Source organism: Schistosoma mansoni (genome assembly GCF_000237925.1).
Source record: "Schistosoma mansoni, WGS project CABG00000000 data, chromosome 1 unplaced supercontig 0010, strain Puerto Rico, whole genome shotgun sequence".
Taxonomy (NCBI): domain Eukaryota; kingdom Metazoa; phylum Platyhelminthes; class Trematoda; order Strigeidida; family Schistosomatidae; genus Schistosoma; species Schistosoma mansoni.
The window spans coordinates 2,290,114-2,317,539 of NW_017385987.1; the positions used below are offsets into that span (position 1 = coordinate 2,290,114).

General features: G+C 32.5%; 1 protein-coding gene across 1 annotated transcript; it reads left to right on the forward strand.

Annotated features, from left to right (window-relative positions):
* Nucleotides 1-1,167: 1,167 nt before the first annotated feature.
* On the forward strand, nucleotides 1,168-27,426 carry Smp_201140 (unnamed protein product; the record flags this gene model as incomplete). Its single annotated transcript, XM_018791994.1, has 4 exons — nucleotides 1,168-1,254; nucleotides 23,569-23,614; nucleotides 25,607-25,657; nucleotides 27,137-27,426. 4 exons carry the CDS (start codon nucleotides 1,168-1,170, stop codon nucleotides 27,424-27,426), a joined length of 474 nt encoding a protein of 157 aa, XP_018644899.1.

Below are 27,426 nucleotides of genomic sequence, written 5' to 3' on the forward strand. Positions count from 1 at the left end.
ATATACTGACCAGATATCCACCAATAAACGGGGCTTAAAACACAATCAAAGTTATAGATATCTGTCTGCAGCCATATTTCTTAACGTGATACCAGGATTCAACCCAGTCTATAGAGAGACCTTGTTGAAGCATATATCCTTGACTGATAATCGAAACAAATACAGTGGCCTGTAGACGAACGAGCACACAAAATTGCTCGTCATAGTTTAAACTGAAAGTTCACACAGACAAAAATTATCATATGTAACTAAGAATTTTCTCATTGGCAGGGTATATTTTCCATCATGGAGAAAAAGTTGATGAAATGTAGTCGTCTTCAATCTTCACTAACACTACACAAATGTTTATGATGGGTTTCTTCCTCTCGAAATAGTCTAGGATTTGCTTAGAACAGTGAGCTGTTTAAATATAAGGAGTGATACAGTTTGGCTCATTTGTTTCTTTACCTATCTTGGAAGTGTTTTGAGCCTTAGTAGGTTGGTAGTTGATGAAATGTGCTCGTAAGCATAGAAAACTCGTCGGTTAGTTAAAATCCCTATCTGTTTGCATCATCAAACATTCAATAAAGTTTACTAAGTCTTACTACTGCTTCTATGTCTTATTCACCAGGTAATATACTTAAAAATTACGCATAATCAAAGTAGAAAATAAATGACTTCCACTAAAAAGTCGGTCATTTTGATTTAAAGTATGGAAACGAACAAGACATATGTTTCAAGTTTTTGAATGGTAGTTACTTTTGACGACTATTTACTGGATAAGAAGCATAAATAGTATCTTGCACTTTAAATTAGTCGATTTGCAACTAAGTCGTGACAGTAAAAAAATTACAAACTCCACGATTATAAAGAATTCATTTTCCGACTAAACCACCCGCTGTTTTTGTTACAATGTATGTTCTTATACAAATCAGACCGTTTCTATTATATATAACTCACTTGGACAAGTTGACATAACGCATTCTTTCATGATACATGTGTATTAATGCGTTAAATTTCAAGATGTGCTAACTATATCTTTGTCCTATACATGAAAAATAGTTTTTCAAATGATTTACGTATTAGTTCTACGGTCCGGAACAAGATGAACCGATATTTTTCGCTACAATATTTCTATTCTTCATTACTCTCTAACAAGCTTACCTTTTTAATTTTAAATTTTTCTAGATGGCCACTGGTAAGATAGAACTTCCAGTTGAAAATCAAAAAAAGAAGAAGTTTTGGAAAGAAGCATTATGCACATTGAAAGGAAAAGTAGGTCCAAGTATTATACGTAAAACATTTTATTTTTGAAATCTGCTAATATTACTTCTTTCGGTGAATAACGATTGTCAGTAGTTCATATTTGTAATGGTTGTTTGAGTCTTTTGATTAACATTTAGAACTGCAGTTGATCATTCTCTTATTGGTATATGTACATCCTATGCAGATTGCCTCGATATTGCCTTAATTCAAAAGCATTATAATCAGAGATGGATGGTGACTAACAATGGAATCCAGAACGCGCGTTTCGTCCCATGTTGTACTCGTCAGATAGATGTGCCTGCGTCAACGGTAAGACCAGAAAATCCAATACGAAATTGAGGCGAACTTCCCCCATTTCTTAAGCTGGTGGCTATCTGGACTCAGTACATAAGTGGACAATGCGATGGCGTTTGAAACGAACGGTATTAGGTTCGAGCCCCGGAATGAACATCAACTCTGGGATGCAGATACATCCAGCCAACGAGTCCTAAATAGGACACAACATGAGTCCTGGATTCCATTGCTAGCTACCATCCATCTCTGCTTACTATATTATGGTTTTAAGTTTTGTTTAGTATCAAATGATGAAAGTATATCAAAGTAATCTATTTGTTTTTATTATCATAAATAAACGATATCTTCAACTTGATTCACTCACTTTATTTCTATAGAACCTTTTTTAAAAGATTTGTAACTTAATCATCATTCATTATTATTGCGTACATACTCGAATAATTAAATTACTTTATTATGAAACTGAAATTAAGTTTAGTTTTACTATCATCACACTACATTATAGAAACTAAACTGGTTGCCATAAATCACTAAACAAAACTTTAAACATGAATGGTGGTTGTCATTAGCATCCAAGGCACGCTTTTCATTTTATTTGTTACTCATCAGGTGGATTCCAACGTTGATATTTACTTTGAAACTCGAACTAATACCTTACAGTTGGGACGCCTATCGCGTGATCCACTTAGCTTAATCCAGGTAGTAACTAGGTAGTGTAACGAGTTGAAGTCCCGATATGAATAACGATGCAATTACACGAGTACGTTTAGCCGACTAGTCCCAACTACGGCGAAATGTGAGTCCTGAATCTCACTACTAGTCTTTATGCATGTTTACTTAAACACTTGTAGTGTAACAGCAATATCAAAGTAATCTGTTTAGAATACATACATGTCAAAAAATAACATCACAATTCAGTCCATGACATCAAAGTTGGGATGGTTCAAACACTTACAAATAGATAATTCCAGTCTCATTTTAGTCAATTATATCATAATTACACAAGTGAACTATTAATTTATTAACATAAAATTAAGATTATACTTATAATTTAATATTTTATTTCCCCTATAACAGTATAACATGGTTATCATTGAATAGCCTACATATTTTGATTAAGAAAAAGAAAATCCATTGAAATTATATTTTGTAATTATATTAACCGCTGAAAAACTCTCATTATATTAAAACACAATTATATGAAAGAAGAAGAATATTCATTTTAATAATTTCTCATCAATCCCTACAATTATAAATCCAAATTAATAATGCATAGTAAAAAATTGGCCAAGTTCAAGGCAGTGTACATCATTTCAGAAACTGTAACATGTGAATCAAGGTGTGTTGTTTGTCATATAAAATAAAATCGAATCGTTAATGTTGGAATGACTAATATGAAGTGTTAACTTGAATTAGTTTATACCTGAAATGAAATTGTGAGATAAATGATCAGAATAAATATGGTTGACATTGGGTGAGTGAGAACAATAGAATTACGAGACAAAAATTACGTAATATGTACGAATCTGATAATTAGGTCAGATATAGTAGATCTTTAATTACATGATTATCCTTTTTTACCCCATGTTGACCAATATTTATTCTGATCATTTATCTCACAGTTTCATTTCAGGTATAAACTAATTCAAGTTAACACTTCACTCGAACGTTAACGATTTGATTTCATTTTATATCACAAACAATCCTTGATTCACATGTTACAGTACTCTGCCTTAAACGTGGCCAATTTTTGATGGTTTATTAATTTGGATTTATAATTGTAGAACCTGATGAGAAATTATTTAAAAGAATATTCTTCATTCACACATATTAACACCAATTTCTTCAAGATTATATTCTAATTATTAACTTTTGCGAAATTAGTTCATTATCATATTTGAGTTTATGAGGTCAAATAAATGATTATATGGAACGAATGGTATTAGGTTCGAGCCTCGGAATGAACAACTCTGAGATGCAGGTACATCCAGCTGACGGGTCCCAAATAGAACGAAATGCGCGTCCTGGATTCCACAGCTGGCCACTATCCATCTTTGCTTACTAAAAAGAATATTTGATTGATATTTGGGTAAAGCAAAACGTCATAAATTAAGGATTTACAGAGATAAATAAATTGATGCATCAGGTTTAAATAGACTTCCTCCAAACACAGAAATGAAAAAAAATCTGTTATATGTAACACAATTCTTGATATGATTTCATGACTATTTGTTAAGTTCATTCATATGTGTAAGTGAACAGTTCTTGTTTGAGTTTGTTCATGCGTATTTCATGCGTTATTTATATGTAATATATGTGCAATATCTAGCTTGTTTTTCCGTTCATTTAATGAGTGGATGCTGCATATAAGAGTACCATTCCCATTGGGAATTCGATTTCAGTCAAGTGAAGCTATCTACACATGGTTTCTATGAACACACCACTGTAGTACTTCCCAAACTGTCGTATGAAAAGGAAAATAACGTGAAAGTTAGAACTTGAACTGAAATCCTTAATGAAAATTACTTTCTAATATTCAACAGTCACCCATTAAATGAACGAAAGAATACCCGAAAATGTTTAGTTCTGGACACATATATTGTACAAAGAAAAATATGTGCGCTATAAAATCACAGATACTCATACTATTTCATCATTTCCCTTATGTCAACTTTAGATTTTTTTATTTAAGAGGAAACACTATTCTCATTAAGATCTACAAAACATACATCTGAGAGGGGACTGCTTTTCATGAATTAAATCAAACATTTCGTTAGTTCTCTTTGAGACCTTATTCAGTTTACTTCTTCATTAAGAGATTTATGTTGTATTTTAATTCTCTATTTTCTTGAATTTGCAACAGTAAAATAAGTTGAAAAATAAACAATAAACTCAAGGCTCATTGATAAAATCACAATTTCAGGGGATTTTGAAAGATTCAAATATCTTAAAGATGACTTATGAAACAGTATACTTGCACAAAAAATTTTTTTACTTAAAATCTACCCAGGAAACTAGGTATAAACTCTTATTAGCACATTGTTGTAACGCTTCTTACTGATTTTATTTAAATAAAATAATATAACAATAATACATAATTTTACGGTTTAACAATTTGAAAGTTGATAAGTCTTGCTGATTGAACGCTATACTCGGATCCTAAGCTAGTCTCCTAACCCACAAGCTAGAACTACACAGCGACTTGAACACGAGAGAAAAGGCGCAAAATATACGAGAAGCACTTTACTCCAAAGGTTCATTGATGTACAGAAAATATAGGGTTTTTATAGTATTTTAGAAGTCCCTGGGTTTTCCTGAAAAATCTAGAATACTACTAAGCATAGTAGCAGTGTATTAATCAGCCAATCAGAAACTCTACATGTGACTTTTCACTTTCGTGATGTTTTTAGCGAAACTTATAATCAAACGCTGACTGGATAAAATGCTTCTTAATGTTTCCTGAGCTTATCATGTCTATTGCAAGACATTTTCTAGATCATCCCAACAAAAGTAAAGATTATTGAACCAGTTATCATGAATATTTCATAGATCTTCAAATGTATCTTTCGACAGTGTAATAAGAAGACAAAGATTATCAGAAAGGAATGTTTGATCTATGAATTTTAGGTAGTCCATATAAATGAGGATACTGAGAACCCATAGGTTGTTATTAAATTCCTCTTTATCAATATTATTAATGTGTAACAATTTTTCCAAGTTTGAAATTATTCTTCCCTCTAATTTGCTAATACTTTCAAATTCAAACATCAGGTATAAATTTACATTCATCACTTCAAAAGTATAATTTTTTTAAATATTTAAAAGGACATTCATTGGATTGATTTCATAAATACATTCAAGAAATGATTATTATATTGCTCGTTATGTTAACAATAATTGATGCATCTATTCATTTTAATTATGAATAGGTTGAATATTATAGAATCAAGAATACCATATTATTCATTCCTCACTTCTATTATTTGAATAGTGTAAATCTATGTATACATGTAATACAACCATCATGAACAGTTGAAGTATTTGTTTGAGCATGTATTATAACGACCATAATCATTATGATACTTAAATACACTGATAATAAAAAAACTGTCATGATTAGATGAGAAATTTAATGGTGTTGAAATATATTTTTTGATTGAAATCATGAATCGATTGATTTTAGACCATCATTGAAAACCTAGAAGCACTGGACGGTCGTTTCGTCCTATTATGGGACTCCTCAGCAGTGAGAATCTATGATCCAGCTTGTGGGATTCGAACTCATGACCTTCAGTCTCGCGTGCTGAAATATTCATAAAAACAAAAATCGATACCGATATTTATTATTTACCAAAATAACATTTAGCGTAAAGACAATTACATGAGCTGTAAGAATTTAAAGATAGTAACCCTTTTGTAGAAGAGATAAACACGATTTCAGAAGAAAATTTTGATTTTCAATTTTCCCATTTAAATGACATACACAATCGTATTTATCAATAATTTATCTACTTGAAACTATAATTTGTAGGTAAATAGAGGGATAGTGTATCATTAAGAAACAAAAAAAATAAACAAACGATAATCAAAGTTTCAAATATTGCATATCACGGTACGTGGTCAAATAAAGAGATTTTGTGTAACAATTTCATGAACTACTATTCATATAATACTTTAAACACACACTAACCAATGGGCTTCAATTTACTTTCAAACTATGGAGATGTACACTTTTGAATCTAATCAAGATCTAACTAATTTCAATAAAACCCATCGTTTGTTACTAATTAGTAGCTTTAGAATATGTTCAACGATAATTTCATTGGGCAAAAGTCATTATCACATTCATCAATCATTTAAAACTTATTAATTGTGCATATTAGAATTACTGTTGTTTTTTTAATCGTACTTTTATCTATTGCCAAACGCGTGATCGAAACAGGCCATAAGATTGATCTTGATTCGGCTTTTGTGGTGTTGTATGAAAAGGTAAAAGGGTGTAAACTAAGGTTTATTGAAGCATCAGCCAGAAGAAAATTCGAACCCTCCTTTGTGTATTCAAAAACAGTTTGTTCTCTCCTTAAACCTACCCTGGTAATATTAGCTTATTAACAAGAGTGATTAGGTGTCAATTTGTTTTCACATTATTTTTATCATTATTATCCCTGTCTATTCTTACCCACCAGTTGTAGTCTAGTTGACCTTTTATTTTTATATATAAATGTTTCTAACAAGTATATGTGCGATCAGATTGTTCGAAATGTATTGCACTAATATAGCACATAGTTCTGATAATCTTCGTCTTCTTATTACATTATCGATATTCTTCAATTGTTATTCCCTATTCAAAATTCATTAATATAAATAAAATCAAACTTCTTTTATTTCAATTAAAAAAGAAAAAGATAGTAAGAGAAATGAATGTGTTTCTTTTTTTAAAAAAAAGCCTGTAATACATTTCTATGCATTAATTGTGCCCATAATAAGATTAAAACATGGTGTTACACTTGACGACATGTTGTAATGTTTTCACAATACTACATATACATATAAATATACAAATATAGCCAATTATGGAAGAAAGTTTAAAACAAAAAGATTTTGGCACGATTTTCAAACATTTCTTTATTTGCTTACATAGATAAATACATATTGAACAGCTGGTCAAATGAACTATTAAATGATTCTCCTTTGTATTCTCTGTTTTTCTTTAAATTTATTTTTACTTAAATTATTGATTTTGATGATGTTAATTTAATTTCGATAATGTAATAAGAAGACGAAGATTATCAGAACTATGTGCTATATTAGTGCAATACATTTCGAACAATCTGATCGCACATATACTTGTTAGAAACATTTATATATAAAAATAAAAGGTCAACTAGACTACAACTGGTGGGTAAGAATAGACAGGGATAATAATGGTAAAAATAATGTGAAAACAAATTGACACCTAATCACTCTTGTTAATAAGCATATATTACCAGGGTAGGTTTAAGGAGAGAACAAACTGTTTTTGAATACACAAAGGAGGGTTCGAATTTTCTTCTGGCTGATGCTTCAATAAACCTTAGTATACGCCCTTTTACACTTTTATACAACACCACAAAAGCCGAATCAAGATCAATCTTATGGCCTGTTTCGATTATTATTATTATTATTATTACATCATCGAAATTTATCAAAGGGACTAATTGCTTCATGTTAATTTAAATTAGAATGATAGAAATAGTAAATAGAAAGTTGATTATTTGTATCTTGAAATTTTTATTAAACAAAGGAATGGATACCATTTGTGCATAAACTTTTTTAGAATAAAAAAACATGATAAAGTTGTAGATAATTGAATGTAACTAATAAATGAATAACTTTCAAATTATTTCATGGATTGAACTATACAATTATCAGAAGAAGTTTTGTGGAGATTTCAGTATTTTCATAGTTGAAAGCGTGAGTCAATTGAAGCTAGACCACTATGGAAAACCTGGAAGCACTAGACAGTCGTTTCGTCCTATTGTGGGACTCCTCAGCAGTGCGTGCCCACGATCTCGCCTCGCCAGATTTCAACCCAGAACCTATCAGTCTCGCACCAAAGCACTTAACCGATAGACCACTGAGACGGTATCCGATTATTATTCATAGTGAACATAAAATACAAATAAATCTATGTATATTAAGTTGTTTATTCTGGATAAACTAAATTTCATTTGATAAATTACATTGACTTTTGTCACGTGGATTTATATTACAGCTAAAGAGGTGAGACTATAATTTATGAAAGACAGTTGAGCAACTCTAAAGTGGACTTAAGAATGTCTATCTACTTATTACGGCTAAATCAGGATTTTAAACCTATGTAAAGGATAAGGATTACGGTTTATTGCTGATGATTAGGGTTAGGAATTAGATTAGGGGTTTTCATCACGAACTAAGTTCATTTAAAATGCCAAAGTGCTATTTAGCCAAATAATTGAAGAATTTCGCACCGAGATTCAAGATCTGTTATCGTAAATCTGATTGGTTCGTCCATAAATTATAGTCTCACTGCTAAAGATTTGAACGAAAATACCATACCATGTTTATAAATCTTCAAACAATATACGTATGCATATTGAATAGACGTGTTTAACAACTTCGCAAAAATATGTACTAGTAAGAGCAACTTAAAATTTAATCCGGAACTCTCATTATCTGCAATGACTAGTTGCGTTTCATTTAAAGTTTTTGTTCTCAAGAATAATTACAAATTATTGAACGGATCGTATCTAGTTATGTTGCATGATGCTTGATCTATTTGTTAACAAATATCATTCATATGAAACACTTTAATTAGGCATCAAAATTTTAAATTTTCTGATTGATTAAATATAGTTTCAGCTTCTGATTCATCCTTTTACATAGTTCAAATTTTATTTCTTGATTGATTTTATTTTTGATCAAAGAACTTAGATTATGTAACTATTATTCCATTTTAATTTCATTATGATGAAGAGTATATCAGAAGAATTTATCTTTACAATCTAATAATTATTTACAGTTAAAGTTCGAGAGACACTCTTTTAACTCAGTGTTTATATGAAAATAATTTTTACTTAATTATGCTTCATTAATGGTCAGTTGAATTTTCTTGTTATGATACTTCTTTAGCTTTTAAATAATCAGAAGTTAAATAAATGTAATTCGTATTGTTTACGTTCAGTCATCATGGTGCTGGGATCATTTGTACTTATTAATACAACTTGTGACACCTATAGATGATTGTTCTTTTCGTGAGTACTGATTTTAATTTATGTTGATTTATTGTTGGGTAGAAAACATCGCCAAGTTTATCTTCACTTAAGTATTGACCGACTTCTCTCTATAGAGTTGCACTATGATCATTATAATTTAGATTAACAAATGAAAATGAATATAATATCATCAAAGTTAGCTCTGTCACTAATTAAGAGAAATCAGACTAAACTCTGTGTTCATTCATAACAGACGATGACTCAGCTGATCTATCAGATACAGATTGGCGTACATCAAGCAAGACTTTAAGTGTGAGGGCTCCTAAAACTACCCGGTAGTTCAAACCAAAGTTGATGATGAGAGGTTAAAACCTGCTACTTGGAGACTGAAAATCAATTTCTTTTACTACTGAGTTACTGCTTCATCATATTCGATTATGGTTATACCATATATTTAACTGAATAAATATGTGAATTAATAAATATGGATCAACATATTCCTATTCGCTGTAAGTTATAAGGTAACCAAGTATAGCACAAGTTCAATGTTCCCTGGTTTTTCATTAGCCATTAGACGACTTCAGCTAATAGTAAATATCGTCATGATGTACAAAATCAATGAAATCTATTTTTTACAAATCACTTTTCAGAGTCATTCTGTCCAAACACTAAGTATTTGGCTTTGGCTTTTATGGCTTAACGTACATAGTACTTATTCCATCTAGCTCAAAAAATTGTGCGTTTGTATTCATTACTATCTTAAACCACAAAAACTGGTCATTTAACCATACAATTTGTAATTAAGTATCACGTATTCTTCTAATTGTTTTAGAATACGCGTTTAATGATCAAATTTCTTATGTAAAATGGACTGGTAAACATGGAAATATCAAAATTTATATAATTCAAATCAGTATTTCTAAACTGTTTCTTTCATAATCAAAATAATACACATAGGAAAGGAAGATTATTGAAAAAACCATGTAAGGATATTCTTGAACAGTTATAAAACAACAAAAGCACTGTAAAAATTCGTTTCATCACGAGATTAGAGTACTAGTCTATAATTATAATCTTTCTTATGACGATAATCCTCGAATACCTATTAGTCACATTAAACTTCAAATACTTCAACCAACAAAGTCTGTTTAGTTGAAACGATGGTTTTGAAAACACATGATATATATATATATAGAATCATAAGTAATAAGATTTTTTATGAAGAACTTTCCTTACCTACCATTCAATATATTTAAACATTTCAAATCAGTAAAAGAATTTTGTATAATAAAAGAAACCTCGTTTTTTGTACATGCAGAAGACATTTAAACAGTAAAAGAATTTCAACCAATAATTTATGCAATGGTCTATTTTTATTTCTATTTTTTTTTGTAACTAGACAATGTTCATTTTGATAATAAGATATTTAAAAGGGTAATATTTGAATGAAGAATGTGCTTTCTCTTCAGGTTCTACAATTATATAATCCAAATTAATAATCCGACAAAAGTGGCCAGGTTAAAGGCAAAGTACATTGGTTAAAGTATGTAAATTTAGGAGTGTCAAACCAAATAGAATAAAATTCTTAATGTTGATATGATTCATGTAGAATGTAAACTTGAATCTGTATATATGTTAAGTGAATATTTAAGATCTGTGATCAGAATAAATATGGGTCAGATAGGGTGAGAGAGATATGATAATGCAATTACAATTCGATCAAGTGGAAGACTAAATTGCCAATAAGAGACTGATCAATTGCAGTCCTAAACATCAATGGGAAGATTCCAACAAACAATACCAAGTGAATTCAAACTTCACCTCATTGCACAAGTAAGTGGCTATCAGGACTCAGTAGCTGAGTAAATAACGCGATGGCATTTGAAGCGAAAGGTACCGGGTTCGCGTCCCAGAGTGATTATCAACTCTGAGATGCAGGTACGTTCAGCTGACGAGTCCCTAATAGGACGAAACTAGCGTCCTGGATTCCACTGCTAGCCACTCTCCATCTTTGCTTACAAATTTATTATACTTATCATATTTTCATTACCATAATAGATTATATTACTATCAAAAAATTTATAAAATAATTTCCAACAACTAAGATATTATGAATGTAATGCTTTCAATCTTGAAGTTAACTAAAATCTGTTAATATATTACTTTTTAGGTAGAGAATCTACTTATAAATAATAACTACAAATATTTTAATGATTTGAATAAGTTAGAAATCAAATAAACCAAACTACTCACTAAATGATATTCATAGTAGTTTACTAAATTAACACAAATCATATTATTAAAATTGTAAATGTTTAATATAGCCTAACTTGAAAGTAACGTCATTGACTGACAGACCAAAAAAACAAGATATTAATGTTAATAAAAAGAAATAATGTTCAATAGAGTTGACTTTTACCGATATTCCTCAACTTTCTTCAAAGTAAACTTGGCTATATTACTTTAAAACGAACTAATATGTGTAAATGTAGACGTTTTATAAACTGACCTGTTAAGGTATAAGTATAGTTTAAGTAGATGTAATTATCATTTCCTAAGATATTTGAGTTAATTACCTGATTGTTAACTTAATTGTAGTAAAACATTATGAATAAGAATGTAGGACAAAATCATAGTGCACTTATAATTATGGTTTGGCGAAACAGCTTTAAGTGAAGAACAGAAAAGGATTACTTTAAACATGATAAACTCTTTTAATCTTTTATTATTATTATTATTATTATTAGCTTTATTCAATATTATATTATTTGGTACAAAATCGAATTCTCAGCATAAAGTATTTCAACATATTTACGTTTCTTATTTCTTCGTTGCTCCTGATGATAAACATTCAGTGATCGCTAGTTGGATGTCAGCAGTTCAGTCAATCGACATATGAGTAATGTATATTCTTTTTTGCTGCATGTTCCCAGCAAACACGACATCTCTGATTAGGCCTTTTGTAACCTTTACAGCGAAAGGTTGTACAGTTTTCAGAAACGCACCGGAATAGGTTGTGTGCTTAATAGCCATAATGATGTATTAAAACAAACAATATTAGATAACTTGTTGAAATATATAGATGACGGGAAACAGGTAGCCCAGATGTTTAAGCAGGCCGCCTACATATATACTGTTGAACGTATTTTTTTAGAATAGTTTACCAATATGTTGTTAGCGGTATTTCCGGTAAATAAATGACAAACAAAATTTGGTATTTCCTACAGAGGATTCCCTTTATGAATTTAGTGTTTTTGAACTTACCAATCAGTAGAGGTTTATTTACAGAGCTTTCTCTCTCTCCCTCTCTCTCTCTCTCTATATATATATACATATATATATATATATAATTTCAAGATACCATCTTTAATGCCTACTAAAGATCTAAGTCAACACCACAAAATTAGTACACAAGTACTTATTTCGTTCGTTGTGATCACCGTGTTAAAAATCTCTTGCCTAAAAATCCTTAGTTATCTCTATATATTTTAAACTATTTTACTCGTGAATTTTCCTGAACTAATTTAACTTGCAGCTTGTGAGCGCGACAACACAGTTAGTCCAGTGTGATGAATACCCCGATTTTTTTCATTCCTAAAACTCAGTTTGGCTAATCTCATGCATAACATGATTAATATAACACTATATTGCCTAATAAATATACTAGTTTGAACAATGCAACCATTAAGGATGTAAACTTTCTTAACTCTTCTGATAATGTCATCACACATCAATATAATATAAAGTTTATTCAAAGTGATTTTTTTTATAGTTCCATTTTCTCTCACATGTAACCAAATGTATATATTTATATGTATTCTAAGCATATTAAAATGTGTTATTGCCCTAGTTTTTTATATTTTTCTATCAAAGTCTATTAGGTTTATTTTTATCACTGACGAAGTAATTGTATATATAACATTGATTCTTCATTTGTTCACAATCTAAATGTCTTTTGTTCACACACTATTGGATGCAACATTTTTACACAACTAGTTAAACAAGCAAACAAAGAAATTTAGCATATATACACAAACTATATACCTTGTTCCTGTTATTCACCTTTATTCTATATGATAAAATGAAATAAATACGTACAGCACTTTGTGATTAATTATTTAAATTCGTTCTACTATTTTATAAAAAATATGGTATATTATACTAAAACGTTTACCGCGAATTTTATCGAAGTAAAATGACAGTAGTAGTAGTAGTATCAAAAGTAGTAGCGACAAGTATTTGTTATTAAACATTTATTCATGAGATAAACGAGAAAATATTTTCTTCGTACAAAGTTGTGGAGATTGTTGAGTTTTGAGTGAGATCATGAATCGATTAATGTTAGACCACTATTGAAAACCTGAAAGCACTGGACGGTTGTTTCGTCCTAGCAACAAACTCCTCAGCAGTGAGTGTTCACGTTCTCACACGCGGGATTTGAATGTATGACCTTCGGTCTCGCGCGCGAATGCGTGGATGCGTAGTGCTGAGGTATTGGATACAAGGACGAAACGACCGTCCAGTGCCTCCAGGTTTTCAATGATGGTCAAACCTTGATCAATTCATGATCTCAATCAAAATTTTTTAACGAATGAGTGAAAACTTTATATATACTATATCTATCAATTTCAATGTTGAGAATATATCAGTTGTACAAAATATTCATTTTTATATGTAAATAATAATCAGCTTTATATTTTACTAGTTAAACTACACCGTTTAGGTTTTTATCATCTTAACTAACTATTACTTATATTCACACTGTCTATCACAAGAAGAACTCGATACTTATTATTTCAAATGTCAAAGCTGACTAATTCATTGTCAGTTTCTACGACAATATACAGTGAATTATGTATCTGGCTTTATAGATGTTTTAATAATAAACCCTGAATTATATTAACTGTACTATTTAATTTAACTTTCAGATTTATATAGTTGTATGCTTTTGTACGATTAATAATATGTTGGATGACTCAGAGGAAACATGATGCTCAAGCTGTCTTCCTTTCGATTTCTATAAACTTTAAACAACACCTTCATAGAAAGTTTATGTTTTTAGAATCTGACATTGGATGAAATATATGTTAAAGAAACGGTTGATCAGTAAAGTGAGCTCATGATATATAACTAAACAAGAGGTAACCATAGTAACTATCTTCAAAATACAGAACCATCACAACATTAAATTATAGATGAGAAATCTTGCTGGATACAGAAACAATATTGACAGCCAAAATACTTGATGATATACAAAATATTTTGTTAGCTAATAAATCGAAAATTTCTAGGAATAAAGAGGTTTGGAATGTGAAATAAAAGGAGTCCTAATCGAGGACAGTCTCATCTTATTATATATTAAGCCTACCAAAAATGGTTTTCATATTTCAATCTAATGATGAATTATCCATTTTAAAAATCAAAATTTTCATAGTTAGGTAATGATGAATATTTGAGATTTTGACCGGTTGTTTGTAATATTGCATTTATAATCATGATTTCACATGATAACATAATTAAGACATTAAATAGGAATAATATATTTGTAAAATCTCAGAGAATGAATTTGAAAAAGCTTGGACCAGATTGCCAGACGAAACGTTGGATTTATTTCAGATTCATTCGCTGAGACTTTACAAATATTTTATTCCTATTTAATGTCTTACATCAACTCGGTGCCCAAATACTGTGAAACTATTCGCCCTAATTTAGACAAAAGTTCTTATATAAACATAATTAAGTTTAAAACAATGTTTCATGCATTCATGTTTGGATAAATTACTTAGATTATTGTAAATATCATAGTATTTCATTGTTCGATTATCAAAATAGGATCTGTTACCTAGTGGATACAACAGAAAGTCTAGTCCAAGTAACAAAACTGAAACGATATCCCATATCAATTCTTTAATTATATACCATTAAATGCATAAGTTGTGTCATACTGGATTTATTTAACTCCATGGTTTTTCATTAGATCTAAACGGACTTCAGTTATAAAGAATATTACTATTAGAAACTAAGATTATACATACTTTATTTTATGAAGCTGATATGAATGACTGAAACCGATGATGGTTTTTTTAACCTTGAATAATCTCCCAAATTTTATTAACTGTGATATGACAAACTTTTTGTTCTGATTCTGTCATTCTCTATAAATTTGGGCTGTTTTATAACTAATGAGATGCTTTGCTTGAAAATGAATTCTCTTTTCTTTGTTCTAAAAATTTCACTGGTTTTGCGCTATTCAAACTTATCAAAGAAGTTAGATGTATGAAACTACTGTAAAACCACTTTATGTATGAACATGCGAATATTCTGTGAGAAGTGAATTTTCGGATATGATATCAGTAGAAGCTGAAGGAAAACGTGTTATTATTTTAGTTACCATTTATCCTTCATTAACCTACTAAATGAGTTTATCGGTTCATGCTGACAGTTATTAACAGATTTCTGTGTCTTAATTTATCCTGAATACATACTGAATAGCTTATTCATTTCTATACTTATATTTCATAAAAGCTTCTAACAGTGACAGTTCAATTAATAAGTATCAAAACTGACTCTATGACATGATACAACATTTGGATGAAGAATACGGAGTTTTCTTTTTTATGTCTGTTTGACATTTTCCTTTGATTTTTATAGATATCCATAAATTATTCTTCATCGAGTTTGACTTAACATCTATATCTTACAGATTACTTGGAAAGAAATCTACCCATCATACTTGAAAAAACATCAAATTTATTAGAATCCATATAACTTATAGTTTTTACATAGTAATAATTTATTACGTCCGTTGATAATAAAATATCAAACAGTGTTGCTATAATTTATGAAATGCATTCTCATTTATTAATCATTTACTTTCCTATTTCAATCTGACTATCAAGCAACCTTGTGGTACACATCTTTCACAATCTAAAATAATTTGTTTCACCAGGTATGACACTATAAGTAGTTCATATTTTACGTCTAACGTAGCCTTCATTTGAAATATATGGTATGAGAACTTTCAGTACCCTTCCATCTTACGAAAAACTGTATATATGTATAAAAATTTTTATGAACTAGTTTGTAACTAATTCTAGGTATATTACGATAAAATCTTCAATCAACCTGGAGAATTATCAAATTCCTAGATACATTAATCATACATGATGACATATTAGCGATATTTCGAGTAATGGTCTACATCTAAAACAAATTTCCACTAGTACTAAATTTATTGTTAATTATCCTTTAAGAACAATAAATGATCTTAAATAAGAGCGAACTAAATCCATGAATTGCTAACCGTCAGACATCATCCACCATATAACAATTTAATCTCGAAAGAGAAAATATACTTAAACTGGTATCATTGGAAATAATACTGACGTTATTATGATAACTATACAGATCTTAGAACCACATGATATAAAGCCACGTTAGTCTTAAGTATTTAAAAATACTGACTCCTGTTTAAACTAAATGAAAAGTAGTCAAGAAAACTAGACACATATCATTTATCTACACAGTAGTATAACAAAATAATTACTAGGAGATTAGTAGGTCCTGGGTTCGAATCTCGCGAGGCGAGATCGTAGATGCGCACTGTTGAGGAGTCTCACAATGAGACGAAACGGCGGTCCAGTGCTTCCAGGTTTTCCACGGTGGTCTAGCTTCAATTAACTCATGCTTTCAACTATTAACGTAACATTAACAAAACTTTCATTCAGATGAAAATAATAATCATAATGGTTACTATAGTATATTTAACTAAAATAAATTACTGTGTATATTTTCTATTTTTGTCTCATTACACAGTAAATCAAATAAACATTTTGCTTTGTGTTCGTCATTTGTATTCTATAAGCTAGAAAAGTACAACGTTTTCATTGTGGATAAATTGTGGATAGAACATTAAATAATCCCCCTGAACTAAACATATATATATATATATATATATATATATATATATATATATAGGGGAGAGTTAAACCGACATTCCTTCTAAAACGCTACCTTACTAATAACTTTTCATTTTATTACAAATATATTAATTAAGCGGATAAACTAAGATATACTTAATGTAAATCATTTAAATAGATGAAACATTTGCTTCACAAAATTTATAGATGGATATATATATTCACAGGACTAAATGTTGATAATTTAGTGCCATACTTCTCATTATCTGTATTGTACTTCACTTATCCAGTTTACACAAATTATTTTATATTAAGATTTGTAAGTAGTATATGAATGTGTGCCTTTTTAGTACATTACACAGCATCATATATCATTTGTTCAGTAGGTTACTAAAATTATGGTAAGTGCATCTCTTTGACAATAATGATTGAAAATTGTTTTTTTTCTAAATAATATGTACTTCATTCATAGCATGTATATAGTACAATATTTAATTACTTGAAATTAAGTTATCAAATGTTATGATTATTTCCATCTCTCTTCCATCGAATGTTAATAATAATCTATAAATTTGACAATATTCTAAACAAATTAAAACTGTAATTCACTTGGTATTGTTAACTTGAATCTTCCCGTCAATGTTTAGGACTGTAAATCATCAGTCTATTATTAGCGTATGTGCATTCTCTGCGCACGGCCTCGATATTGCCTTAAGTCACAAGCTTTATAAGCAAAGATGGTTGGTGGTTAGCAGTGGAATGCAAATGGCGCGTTTCGTCCCATTTGGTACTCGTCAGATGAATGTACCTGTATTCCAGAGTTCATGTTCATCCCGTGACTGTATTATATTTTCTTGTAATATTAACAAATAAAAAACTGAAAAGGTAGACTGATTTGAATAAATTGAAAAATGAAAGCAAAATAGTGTTGAACATTTGGTTTTTTTCGAGATGAGAACTATTGTAACATGAATAAATCATACGTAGATTAACGTTTATACATTACATTCATTCAAGAAGAGTAATAACCAAAACAATAAATAACTTATTTTGTAACTATATATATATGACTATGTATAACAAAGTTAACTATATTTCTGTGCACTATCGACAGTTTCATGAATAATCCTCAAAATAAACATATTAATTTCCATTACGAGAAGAATAACTTTTCTTTTTTCAAATTCAAGCTTTCTCTTATTCATTTGTTTTCAACTAAACTTAAGATAATCTAAGACTTCATATAAATTGTCTGTGATTTAATTAAGTCAATAAATACCTAACTCTGTAATCTATTCTTGAACCCATTGATGTTTCCTTTTCTACAGTACGCCTGAAGAAATCATATTTAATAAAAGATGACATTTTAAGCGCGATATTTTTTTAAAATTTCAAAAATTATCCACAACTAAAACTGGTCATCTAACAATTGGTAAACTAAGGAAATAGTTATGAAAAATGTAAAGGTACTCTTAACTAAAAGTATTAAATATCACAAATTAAGTCATGTCCAATATACTTTGTATTATTGCTTTCCATTTTAACTAATTTTAAGTACATATAAACATTGTTCATGTTCATATGACTAAATTGTGTGAAAAATTAGTAAGACGTAATAAGAAGGGATCAATGCGATGTGAACGAATCATGTATAGGGGAGATTAATAATGATGTTTAACCAATAATAATAATAATAATACAAAGATTTGCGAATAAAGATAAGAGAGACAATTACATTTGACTACGAAAGGTCGTAAGTACAATAGTCAAATTAGGTCATTGAATAGCTAAGATTACTATTGATTAAATGGCCTTGTGGTTGGCTAGGGGAGGAGCGGGGGTTGGAGATATTTTTTCTGTACGCATAGCTCCGGTTTCTTCATCCTGCTGGCTACTGCCTCAGACGTTTGAAGGACTTTAAACCTGACAAGCTTTGGCAAAAAATTACTGACACTATAAATAATTGAAAAGGATTGGTTTATACTGGCACCATAACCAGTTTGTACTAAATGGGTCAATATCGAGCTATTCACTTTCTTCACCAAACCTTTGCTTAACCACGCTGGGAGGTGTTCGCAAGCACGAAAATGTAAATTCCTAGAACTTCGACCAATATAACTTGCTCCACAGAAGCAGTCGAACTGATAAATACAAAATGAAGTGGTCATTCTAGGTAATTCATCTTTTCATGTAGTTTATTGATAATTTTAACATTTTATCTTGAATAAATATAAATCCTTGATTCTTTGTAGATAGGAAATACCTGTTTTTTGAAGTTTCTTACATTGAGAATTATTGAAATCGGTAAAATTTGTCTTACGTTAATAAAAGTAAGAGTTAATATTATCTAAAATGACTATAAAAGCTTTACATTTAGGATATTCAATTCAAAAGATACAAAAATATTAAAATTCACCACCTGAATCATATACTCTCACTCAGGACCTCAATATCACACTGAAAATAATCATTTAATCACTAGCGACTAGCCTCGAGATGTAATACTCAACGTCCTAGTAAGAACTCGTGACTAATAGAGTTCAACTGTGTCGGGTATTAGGCAGTTACCTACCGAAGACAATGAAAGATGGTCACGAAATATCATGGACTGGTTGAAGTTAAAAACGAACACGGCTCAGTGGTCCGTAGATTAGGTGTTAGTGCGAGACTGGAGGTAATGTTTTCAAATCCCACGTAATGGATTGTAGATGTGCACTGCTGAGGAGTCTCACGCTAGGATGAAACGGCCGTCCAGTGCTTTCAGGTTTACAATGGTGGTGTAAAACTGATCGGTTCATGATTAAGCGATTTCCACAACCTCACACTGTGAAACTATGTTTTTTTTGTTTTATCGAGTTTTGTAATACTAGCTACCTTCTATAATAAGACATTTTATTGATTTTGGTACGAACAGTTTATTAAATAAACATTTAAAACTAAGCATTTATATGACCAACTCCGCCTGTAGCTCTTCTAGAGTTACTGCCGGTCCCAAGCCCGGGTAAAGGAGGAGGGTTGGGCATGGGGTTAGCGACCCCATCCCGTAGAAAAGCTAACTCGCTAAAAAAACGCTAACCAGAAAAAATAATTCAAACCATTTAAACTCTGCCCTGGGAGTTGAAGGAATAATTATGACGTCTCATGATGAAAGCCGAAATTCTTCGGAAGTCATGAGACCGATGCACCTTCTAACAACCAGAGCAACACTCTTTATAGGTACATGGAACGTCCGGACAATGTGGGAGACAGGAAAGACCAGCCAAATAGCAATGGAAATGAGGAGATACAACTTGGCAGTACTCGGAATCAGCGAAACCCATTGGACACAAACTGGATAACAAAGGCTAGGTACAGGAGAGATGCTGCTGTACTCCGGTCACGAAGGGGAAAATGCTCCACACACTCAGGGAGTTGCTCTAACTCTGTCCAAATGCACTTGTGGGATGGGAATCTCATGGACCCAGGATAATCAAAGCATCATTCAGAACAAAGAAGCAAGAGATCACAATGAACGTTATCCAATGTTATGCACCCACCAATGATAGCAACGACGATGATAAACATCAGTTCTATGAAAGGCTGCAATCAATTATAGAGAAGTGCTCACGAAAGGACTTCACCATCCTGATGGGAGATCTAAATGCTAAAGTTGGAGTGGACAACACAGGATATGAAGATGTAATTGGACGACATGGATTAGGAGAGAGAAATGAAAATGGGGAGAGACTTGCAAACCTATGTGCATTCAACAAATTGGTTATAGGCGGCACAATATTCCCACACAAGCACATACACGAAGCTACATGGACCTCACCGGACCACACCACAGAGAACCAGATAGATCACATCTGTATCAACAAAAAATTCCGAAGATCAATGGAAGATGTGAGAACCCGGAGAGGAGCTGATATAGCTTCAGATCACCACCTGGTTGTGGCCAAGATGAGACTGAAGCTAAAGAAAGACTGGACAACTGGACAAACAGCACTACAAAGGTTCAATACAGCCTTCCTTCGAGATATTGACAAGCTCCACGAATTCAAGATAACTCTCAACAACAGGTTCCAAGCTCTACAGGATCTACTGAATGAACAAGAAAATACTTTGGAGGACAACTGGGAAGGGATAAAAGAAGCACTAACTTCAACGTTTCAAGAGGTTCTGGGTTGCAAAAAGCATCATCATAAAGAATGGATCTCTATGGGAACCCTGGACAAAATTCAAGAAAGGAAGAACAAGAAACTAGCAATTAACAACAGCCGAACACGAGCAGAGAAAGTCAAAGCACAAGCAGACTACGCAGAAGCAAACAGGGAAGTGAAGAAAAGCATTAAGGTCGACAAGCAGAAATACATGGGAGAACTAGCAATGACGGCGGAAAAAGCTGCAAGAGAAGGGAATATGAGACAACTATATGATACAACGAAGAAATTGGCAGGAAGATATAGCAAACCAGAGAGACCAGTCAAGGACAAAGAAGGAAAGACAATCACTGAGATTCAAGAACAGAGGAAAAGATGGGTAGAATACTTCGAGGAACTGCTGAATAGACCAGCCCCATTGAACCCACCGAACATCGAAGCAGCACACACTGACCTTCCTATAAATGTCACTCCACCAACGATCGAAGAAGTCAAGATGGCCATCAGACAAATCAAAAGTGGGAAGGCGGCAGGACCTGACAATATACCAGCAGAAGCACTGAAGTCAGACATTGAAATAACTGCAAACATGCTTTACCTTCTATACAAGAAGATTTGGGAAGAGGGACAAGTTCCAATGGATTGGAAAGAAGGATATCTCATCAAGATACCAAAGAAGAGAGATCTGAGCAAATGTGAAAATTACAGAGGCATCAGTTTGCTATCAGTACCAGGAAACGTTTTCAACAGAGTGCTGCTGAATCGGATGAAAGACGCAGTAGACGCCAAACTTAGGGATCAACAGACTGGATTCCGTATGGATAGGTCGTGCACAGACCAGAATGCGACACTATGGATCATCGTTGAACAATCAGTTGAGTGGAACTCATCACTATACGTCAACTTCATTGACTATGAGAAGGCGTTTGACAGCGTGGACAGGAGAACATTATGGAAACTTCTTCGACACTATGGAGTTCCTGAAAAGATTGTCAACATTATCCAGAACTCATACGACGGACTACAGTGCAAAGTCGTGCATGGAGGACAGCTGACAGATGCATTCCAAGTGAGGACTGGAGTCAGACAAGGCTGTCTACTCTCTCCATTCCTCTTCCTTCTAGTGATTGATTGGATTATGAAGAATTCGACATCTGAAGGGAAATACAGAATACAATGGACAGCTCAGAATCAATTAGATTATTTGGACTTCGCAGATGACCTAGCCCTCCACTCTCATACACACGAACAAATGCAGATGAAGACAGCAAATGTAGCAGCAGCCTCCGCATAGATAGGCCTCCACATTCACAAAGGAAGACGCAAGATTCTCAAATGCAACACGGAGAACACCAACCCAATCACACTTGATGGCGAAACTCTGGAAGAGGTGGAAACATTCAAGTACCTGGGGAGCATCGTTGATAAACAAGGAGGATCGGATGCAGATGTAAAGGCAAGGATTGGCAAAGCAAGGGCAGCATTTTTACAATTGAAGAACATACGGAACTCAAAACAACTCTCAACCAATTTCAAAGTCAGAATCTTTAATACGAACGTAAAGACAGTCCTACTGTATGGAGCTGAAACGTGGAGAACTACTACGACCATCATCAAGAAGGTACAAGTATTTATAAATAGTTGTCTACGCAAAATACTCAACATCGATTGGCCGGATACTATCAGCAACAGCGTTTTATGGGAGAGGACAAACCAGCTTCCAGCTGAAGAGTAAATTAGGAAAAGACGTTGGAAGTGGATCGGACATACATTAAGGAAATCACCAATGTGCATTATAAGGCGATTCCTAACTTGGAATCCGGAAGGGAAGCGGAAAAGAGGAAGGCCAAAGAACACACTACGCCGGGAAATAGAAGCAGATATGAAAAGGATGAATAGCAACTGGAAAGAACTGGAAAGGAAGGCTCAGGACAGAGTTGGATGGAGAATGCTGGTGAGCGGCCTATGCTCCTCGACGAGGGGCAACAGGCGTAAGTACGTAAGTAAGTAAGTAATTTATATGACCATCCAATTTGTTTACTGAAATACATTGGGAAGAGCTTAAACAGACACAAGTTGTTGAAAAGATATCATATATATAACATACAATTCAGTTTATTGTATAACCATTATGGTTTGCTCATCAAATTTTCACATTTCTTCACCAGATACTAAATTTTAAAAAAGTAACTTAAATTTAATTTTTATTTTATAATTTTTTAATAATTTTAACAGAAAGAGTTGCTATTCAAAAAACAAATGAAAAGGTCAGATGAATGCAGTAAGTTCATATACTATGTGAAAATATTTTTGTATTATTCAATATTCATTAACACTTCCCAATATATTTTTGTAAGGAGATTTACACATCAGAAAGGGTTTTTGTGGAGATTTCAGTAATTTTATATAGTTGAGGCAATTAAAGCTAGACCACCATGGAAAACCTAGAAGCACCGGACGGCCGTTTCGTCCTATTGTGGGACTTCTCATCCACCATCCCGCCTCGAGAGATTCAAACCCAAGTTTGTTGTGAGATATCAACTCACTGAAGACACTGATAAACGACTGAAGTTAGACATTAACAGCGTTGGATACCGACTCAGTGGTCTAGTAGTTAAGCGTTCGCGGGCGAGACTGATAGGTCCTGGGTTGGAATCTCGTGAGGCGGGATAGTGAATGCTTTCACTCTATCTCGCTAAACGTCATGATTTTACCAAGTATTTCTATCTCAGTCAGTCAGTCACAACGTAGAACTTCGTACGTACGTACATCAGTTCGAGTTGCCATACCACATTAGCACAGAGATGAAGTTATCGATTCAAATCCCATAGTGGTAGAAGTAGTAAGAGTATAAGCATTAATGTGAAAGATAAGGGTTTGAAGATGTTATTGAAGGAGTATAATACAATGGAATAAATTTGGAAAGAGAGAAAAGATAAAGACATGAAGAATTCAGATTAGAATTTGGTAGAACACAAAGAGTGGATGCACCTACTCCATTGCAAACGATTTTGAGCCATGTCATTCAAGGTCTCTAACCATCGGTTGCTATCATCTCGCGAATTCCAACCAGGTAGCCTACACCTACCAACATGGCTCAGTCCACTTGTCAGCGACTTCATGGATTTATGCCATGTTTTGGTCTGGCCGCCCCTAGCTTTCTTCCAACCTGCTCCTACACCATAAAGCATTGCACGTCGGGGCAGTCGGTGGTTGGGCATACGTAGCACATGTCCCAGCCATCTCAACTGGTGAAGTTTCACTACTTCATCAATCAATTTGCCATCCTTACCTAGTACCCGTTTCCTAACATCTTCATTACTTACCCGGTGGTCCCAGGATATACGAGCAATGCGTCGAAGACACCTATGATCGAACACTAGTAGCCTACGGATATCCTCTACTCTTATCGGCCATGTTTCACTTCCATAAAGTAGGACAGAACGGACTGCTGCACAGTAAACCCGTCCTTTTGTTGCTAGACGGATATCTCGCCTACGCCTTAAATAACGCAAGTTGGCGAAAGCTAGACGAGCCTTCTATATCCGTGCTGAGATTTCGTCGCACACCAGACCACAAGGGCTGATGAGACTCCCAAGATAAGTGAAGCAGTCAACACGCTCAACTACTTCACTCCCTATCATTAGTTCAGGTGCCATGTAACCTAATCCTGAAGTAATATTTTACACTTCGAGGGGGAGAATCGCATCCTGAACATCCCTGCATTGTTGCTTATAGTGGTCAGAAGACTCTGCATTTTGTCAGCGTCTTCACCAAATAGAAGTATGTCATCGGCGTATTCTAAGTCAACAAGTGAGTCTCCCGGTAAAAGTTCAACTCTTGGAGATTCAGTTGATGAAAATGTTATTTCTAAAAGCATGTTAACGACAAATTTGAATAAGAATGGAGAAAGTGGACAGCCCTGATGAACAACACTTAAGGTAATCAATTCTGCTGACAGTTCGCCATAGCCTAGTATTTCTATCTAAATAATCTTGAAAACCAATGACTAGTTATTGGGTAATATTTTTCCATGTATCACAATAGAATGAAATATCTGAAGCAATCTTGTTTAAGAAATAATAAATTAGAAAGTATAATATACACAAAAAACAATCATGGTAGATAGTTATATAAGAAAGGACTGAATATTAATCAGTGTTTATCGATGAATAGCTGTTAATTAATGAACACATTTCTGTAGTTAACATATCCGTTTATACCATTGTATTATTAAATATACATAAGTATGGTTTTCATTGATTGATTTCAGTGGAATTCGGTGATCCTGTATATCATTTACTGCGATGTGCTGCATCTCCTGGTAAGTAAATTGATAACATAAGAATTCTCAAGCATTTTTCAGCAGCTTGTTCGTTGTTTTACTAAATGCAATATATGGATGGTAGATGTTAGGCGGTCGGAAGTAGGTAACTTAAAATCCTACTTAATTTAGGTTTTGTATCAATTGAATCTTAGCAGTAGCTTGTTCCTGTGATATTTAGAGAACTGATTGACTCTAGGGAAATCGAATCTGCATCACCCAGTTTCACATATTAGGATATTATCAGAAAGCTAGTCAGGTCAAGTGCCGAATAGCATGAAGCCTTAGTCAAACATGTTTTCTTGTTGATTACCGCTAACCACCCAACATTTCAATAAAGTTCATGTGATATCGTGTCACCTGAAATAATTGCTAAAATGCCACTTATGTAATAGGATTTGGACAGAATTTAGAAGGGTAGACGAATATTACATTGGTCACTTTTCAGTGATTAAACAATAGTAATTTAGATATTCACCAAACGTAAAATATCATTTAAATAGTACAACTCACTCTAACATCAGTTAGTGTCAAACTACCGGTTTTACGTTAGTTTCCTCCTTGACAACACAAACTGATTTCTTGAGACTCTAACACTAAAATTGTCTAATCAAATGGAATAACATGTGAAACGCTAAAGAATAATGTTAAACGTTTATCAAGTTTTCTATGTACATATCAATTATGGCCTGAATGTTTGTACTTTAAATTTGAATAGTCATATCTAAACGAAGCAGCATCCATATTTTTTCTAAGTTATCCTCAGTCCCTTATTATATATTCAGACAGGAATTAGACTCATTCATGTAATTCTTTACTAAAAATATGTTTATGAGTTCAACTATCGATTAAAATACCACCAGTAACTATGATATATTTTTTATGAAACTATGTCACTTATTTAATTGTTATATCGTCCCTACACTATAGTAGTGAATTAGAAATAAACTTTAGATAAAAGTAATTGTTTCACTTCTCATCAAGAATGTAGAAATATTAGTTCATTCATAGTTACTATTTCATTATGTTCTCCTATGCATATTACTTACTTACGTACTTACGCCTGTTACTCCCAATGAAGTATAGGCCAACGACCACCATTCTCCAACCCACTCTGTCCTGGGCCTTCCTTTCTAGTTCTATCCAACTTTCGTTCATTCTTCTCATGTCTGTCTCCATTTCTCGTTGTAATGTGTTCTTTGTTCTTCCTCTTCTCCTTTGACCTTCACGATTCCATGTGTGGGCTTGTCTTGTGTTTCAGTTGGGTGATTTCCTCAATGTATATCCTATCCACTTCCAATGCTTCTTCCTGATTTCTTCCTCCACTGGAATCTAGTTTGTTGTCTCACACAGTAGGTTGTTGCTGATAGTGTCTGGTCAACGGATCCTAAGCATCTTGCGTAGATAATATTACACAAATCAAAAATTCTATATGAAATAAATACTTAAGATATTTATTTTACTATTTATTTCTTTTAGGTCATCAACCATCAACATGTAAATGTATTTGTCATTTAGAAAGTGGTGATGAATGTCATAAAATAGTAAGTGAAATGTCTAAACCAATTAATGTTATATGTGCACCAGCAGCACGTAGAAAATCAAATTATCCAACATTATCAACTAGTACATCTAATTATTATCATCAATTTACTTCATCCAATATAAATGATAATACAATACAATTAAAAACAAAATATTTAGCATTTAAAAAAGATAGAACTCATTCAAATAATCATCATTCTATTCATCATCATGTATATGATTAA